Consider the following 5434-nt stretch of genomic DNA (forward strand, 5'->3'; position numbering starts at 1 on the left):
GCAGCACGGGGGCTGCCCGCAGCGGGATGGATGGGGCCGTGCCACTCAGAGTGAAAGCTGTGGATTGTACCTTGTCGGTGGAAGAGCTGGGTTGTTGTGTCACTGCTCCCCGTGTGTCCCCACCCACACCGCTGCACCCTGGGCTGGGGGTCTCCCGCCTCCTCCCGGGACATAATAGCTAACCCAGCCACAGCCTGTCCTGCTTGTTGGGTGACAAGGCTGGGTAGGGACACAGGACACAGGCTGGGCAGCAACCCTGTGGGTACCACCATCCCTCGCTGTTGCTATAGAGACAGAAGCTAGTTCTTGTCGCAGCAATGCTGGTTGTTTCTGAGCGGTGCCTTCAGCATGGGAGGTAACAGAGAGAGGGACGAGGGATGCTGTGCAGTGCTGTGCCACTTGCCTTGCCAGGAGGGCTGGGCACCACCGAGGCAAAGCTCTGTTGGGCCTTTCCTGGTGCTTCTGTGCCCAGATCTCCGCTCATCTTGTGGGGCTCTCCCCAAACCCTCCCTGCAGTAAGCACACAAGCCCTGGGGCTCCCCGGCTCTGGGCACCGGAGCACTGAGGGAGCGAAGGGGTGCAGGCACTGTGGGTGCTGAGGGGGAAGGCTCCCAGGAGAAACCCTGCATGGGAACGAGCCCTGTCCTGTGAACCCCAACTTACCCTGGTGAGCCACCCCAACTCTCTCTCTCCTGCTTTGCAACCAAGTGTTGGGATGAGACCGGCTTAGCTGATGCTACCCACCATGGTACCTTCTCCACACCAGGCTTTCCTGATTGTACTAGCAGAGACCGGGAGTAACTGCTCCAAAGCCATCCTGGATGTACCAAGAGACAACCCAAGTGCAAGGAGACCTGGACCCAGGGACATGCCTGTAGGGGCATCCAGCTTATTTGCAAAGGTTCAATGAAATCTAGAGTAACAAAGTGAGAGTTTCCCACAAAGCAATCAGGGCAAAGTCTTCTCCTGCTCCCTGTCTCTCCAGGCACCCACCATCTCCAGCTACGCACAGGCGCATACACACGCCGTCAGAGCTGCAGTGCTGTGCCCCCATCCTTCCTAGGGGTGAAGATAAACTCTGCCAAGTGTGATAATGCCTGGAAGACAGGAAAAGCACCAGAGCCCACTTCACATAAGTCTGCAGGAGAAGGAGGTTGGCCAAGACAAGCTCTGATGGAGGCCGGGTGCAGTAGCACATCCCTGCTCGCACCCGCAGCAGTGCTCCCTGTTTAAACAAGCAGCAGCCGGGGAGCGGGGCAGTACCCACCACCCCCCCGCTGCTCTGCCTGCTGCCGCACCAACCCTCCAGCCCACGGGGGTAACCGGCAGCACCCAGAGCTCTCTCCTTTCCTGAGCACACTCAGTGACAGCCCTTCCCGAGGGCCCCTCGCACAGCCCACCCCCGGGGAGCTCCGTGGGATGCTCAGCTTTAAAGGACACGGTAGCCCTCCTTACCACGCTCCTGCTCGAGCCTCGGAGCTGGCAGCGCAGGAAGTCAGCAGCTCCCCGGGCTCTGCGCTGACATCCCAGCTGGAGACGCGTGCCAGGGATAGATTTTCTGTTTAGCTTCTTTTCATATTAATTATCAAAGAGCAACAAATGTTAGCAGCTTGCAACAGTCATTATCTGAATGTCTTCTCCTTCTCACCAGCAGCCGCTGTAGGAGGATGCTCCCAACGTGCAGGGATAGATGAGAGCACAAGACCCAGCCGGTTGCTCCCAGCCCTGCAAGCCAGATGCATTTTGCTCACTTGGGATAAACAGGATAAACAGGAATGATGGGATGCCTTCGTTCTGCAGGACGCATCCAGCTGGGAAGGTGATGAGTCTGGTAGTGTCCATCACCTGCCAAACATCAAACTCTTTTCTAAAGACAGAGAAACCATAGAGAAATAGAAGGTTCTATGCAAAATATGGGATTTTCTTAGTCGTGAGGGGGGATCCATTTCAGAGACACTACACTGAGTACGGCCATCCCCTGGGTAAAGATCAGCCAGGTTTCAAGGTTTGTCAGTGGAAAGCAACAGCACCGTGTCTGGGCATCGAACTCTACATTCAGTAATCCCAGACTAGTTCACAGACATCAGTTAGCTCAGCCCTGGAAGGCCAGGAGTGCTCTCCTCATTCCATACCGGGTGAGACACACGTTCAGAATGCACCTCTGTCATGGGGTTACCGCGTGCGAGCAGAGGCAGGGGTGCGGGCAGTCCTGCCTCCCTGCCCTCAGCTCTTCGACATCGCGGGGTGTACAGCTGCCAATGCTGTACCAGACTTACCTTGAAAGATCCCATCTACAGCATCATTCGGCATAATTATGAAATCATGGCCGTGAAGACATGAAAGACTCTTTGCTGCGTATCTAGACCTGCTTTGCAAAATCACCGTGATCCAGCACATCGATTATTCAATTACTCCCTACCGGGATGAAAACGGGCAACTTGTATTTGTCCTTTACCAGGCCAAAACCCCCACATGCACCCTCACGGAGCAGATTTTTGGGCAGCAGATGAAAGGCCAGGTTCAGCATGTCACCTAACTGCACCCTGAGCACCCATCTAGGTCCACCCCATCCACAGAAACCCACTAAGTGATCGCTTGCATCCCCTCATCAGCAAGGCTGCAGGACCTGCTCAAAGCTACACCAAACTATCTCAAAGCTGCACCAAACTGTCTTTCGTCCCTTCCCTCACGATAAGAACCAAACAGGGCAGGATTTTTATGATTATTTATTATCTGTGAGGTGCTGGCAGTGTCCTGACTCTGTACAAGACACGACTGTTGGGCTTACAAAAAGAAAAGCACTGTGGCTAAACTCATTTAGCCTCCAAAAAGTTAACAAATGTGTCCTCAGGAAGCTCTCAGGCACTGCCCATCCTGAGGACATATCAAGGTGCTGATGTGAACCACCCAAACGAGGCAGACATGTAGCTCATTTCTGTCACCCGTAAAGCTTAATTAGGTTGCTGTCCAAACACAGTTTGAGAATATGGCCAAAACACAGGTACGGCCCTTGAGGGCTAAAACCCAGTCCATTGCAAGAAACATTTTCTTTTTCAGGGGAAGCAACATTAAAAAACACCACTGCTCATGGAAGTTACCACTGCTTCCAACAAACAACACGTAGAAAATACCGTGAGGGAGACTCTTGAAGTATCTGCTAGTTTCCAGTGGCAAGCCGTCAATTCCCCCATGTTCACCAGATGGATATCAACATCTGACACGTGTTGGAAGACATCCATATCAACTCCACCAGCCTGAACTGTAAGTAGCCAAAAACAAAGCCAGACAGGACATCTGTGATGTGGTGCCGTCCGATCATGACACGGGAAAAGCCCACGCAGAGGGCCCAGAGGACCAGCAGGATGCGGAGAGGGATGGCCAAGACCAGGTGATTGAGGAAGAACTTGGAGAGCATGGCCGCTCGGCTGGCGTGCCCGGCTGGAAATGCATAGGTGTCCATGGTCAGGTAGTCCAACAAGCCAGGGTTGATGTCGTACGGGCCCTTCCGCTTGGCCAGCTTCTGCAAACCGGCCACAATCACTATGTCCAGGAGCAGGGCTACAAAAGAGAGATAAGGAGGGAAAGATCAGAGACAGAGGCAGAGTCAAGGGCAGCTTTCAAGGCAGAATATTCAAGGATTGTTGCTGTCTTTAAATTATAGAATCACAGACTGGTTTGGGTGGGAAGGGACCTTAAAGCCCCCCCAGCCCCCCCCCCTGCCACGGGCAGGGACCCCTTCCACCAGACCAGGTTGCTCCAAGCCTCATCCAGCCTGGCCTTGGACACTCCCAGGGATGGGGCATCCAGAGCTTCTCTGGGCAACCTGTCCCAGTGCTCCCACCCTCTGCGGGAAGAATTCCTTCCTGATGTCCAATCTAAACCTCCCTGCTTTCAATTTAAACCCATTACCCCTTGTCCTGTCACTACAGGCGCTCGTAAAAAGTTCCCCCCCAGCTTTCTTGTAGCCTCCTCAGGTACTGGAAGTTGTATAAATAAGGGTTTGGGTTCAGCTGCACACAGCTCCCCTCACCCTCAGGCCACCATCCAAATGTTAACTGACCTTCCCAGTTCAGCCATGGAGAAAGCAAGTACCGTTATCACCATCTCACAGAGGAGAAACCCAAACCACAGAGGCAAGCGACCTGCCTGAGGAGGAAGAGAGCAACTGGCAAAGCTAAAATTAAAACTCTTTTGGCCCTCAAACCACCAGATTGGGTGTCTCTGTTCCCGTTCTCCACCCCATGTTTTAGAAACCGCGTGGAGCACGGACGTATCCCTTCCTGGGATGGCTCTGTGCCGGGGTGACCAGGCTGCAGTGAGCAGTTGGTGGGAGGAAAGGTCCCCCCCAGCACTTTTCCGTCCTCTCCCAATCCCACCAGCTCCCTCCTGGCCAGACCCAGCCGGCATGACCACACTGCGCTTAGGTTTCACTAAGAGAAGAGCATTAAGGGACAGCAAGCCATGGGGAAAACCATGCAATTAAGAAAAAGCACTTCTGCTGTAGGTCTCAACACCAAATCACCTTCTTCCCTAACTGCTTCGGGAGTGAAACCCATCAGCTGCTCGCTTCATCATCCTCCTCTTCATCCCACCCCCTTTGTCCCAGCCGACAGGTACTGTCATTTCTATTTCCTACCATCGATTTTATTTTTCTTTAATTCCCTCATCTGTTTTTCCCCAGCCCTCCTAATTAGTCAGAGTGCTGATTTCAGCTCCTCGCAGCAATGACAAGGAGATATATACCACCCTGAGCCCAGCCGGCTCTCGGCAGGAAAAGGAATGCGACAGTTGCCTGGTTCCCAGGCCCTGATAAAGACTGTTCCTTGAGAGCTGACAAGGCTTCAGGAGGATGGATGGGATGGCGGTGACAGGGACAGGAAACGAGACGGCACATTGGAAGCAGGCGGTTCCTCCTGCCTGCTCGTCACCTGGCAGAGCTGGGAAGCGAGGAGCTGTCGCGGCAGCTCTGCTCGCCCGCCTCCCGCGGCGGGCCACGTTCCCAGGCCCTGATAAAGACTGTTCCTTGAGAGCTGACAAGGCTTCAGGAGGATGGATGGGATGGCGGTGACAGGGACAGGAAACGAGACGGCACATTGGAAGCAGGCGGTTCCTCCTGCCTGCTCGTCACCTGGCAGAGCTGGGAAGCGAGGAGCTGTCGCGGCAGCTCTGCTCGCCCGCCTCCCGCGGCGGGCCACCTCTGCACAGCCAGCCCCGGCACGGCTTCAGGAAGGAGTTGAGGTTTATCCTGGCCAAACTCTCTCCGTACGGAAGGGCTATTTTTCATCCCCGTCTGCAGGGCATCTTGCGTGGGCTTGATGGACAGCGGGACTTCCCTGGACCTCCTGCCCACCGGTTCCTTCCCTAGCTTCCCCTGAGCTCTCAGAGCTGTGGGAAGGGAGATGGAGCAGAGGAAAAGGTCTGGGCAGCAGCTCCT

General features: G+C 54.7%; 1 protein-coding gene across 1 annotated transcript; it reads right to left on the bottom strand.

The window, feature by feature from the left end:
- Positions 1 to 2710: 2710 nt before the first annotated feature.
- Positions 2711 to 3558, bottom strand: LOC104506759 (probable lipid phosphate phosphatase PPAPDC3; the record flags this gene model as incomplete). Its single annotated transcript, XM_010147819.1, has 1 exon — positions 2711 to 3558. A coding segment is annotated over one exon (365 nt), but the record flags the coding sequence as incomplete, so codon positions are not given.
- Between the last annotated feature and the right edge of the window lie 1876 nt (positions 3559 to 5434).

This window comes from Eurypyga helias, unplaced genomic scaffold, assembly GCF_000690775.1.
Source record: "Eurypyga helias isolate BGI_N326 unplaced genomic scaffold, ASM69077v1 scaffold30612, whole genome shotgun sequence".
In the NCBI taxonomy this organism is placed as follows: domain Eukaryota; kingdom Metazoa; phylum Chordata; class Aves; order Eurypygiformes; family Eurypygidae; genus Eurypyga; species Eurypyga helias.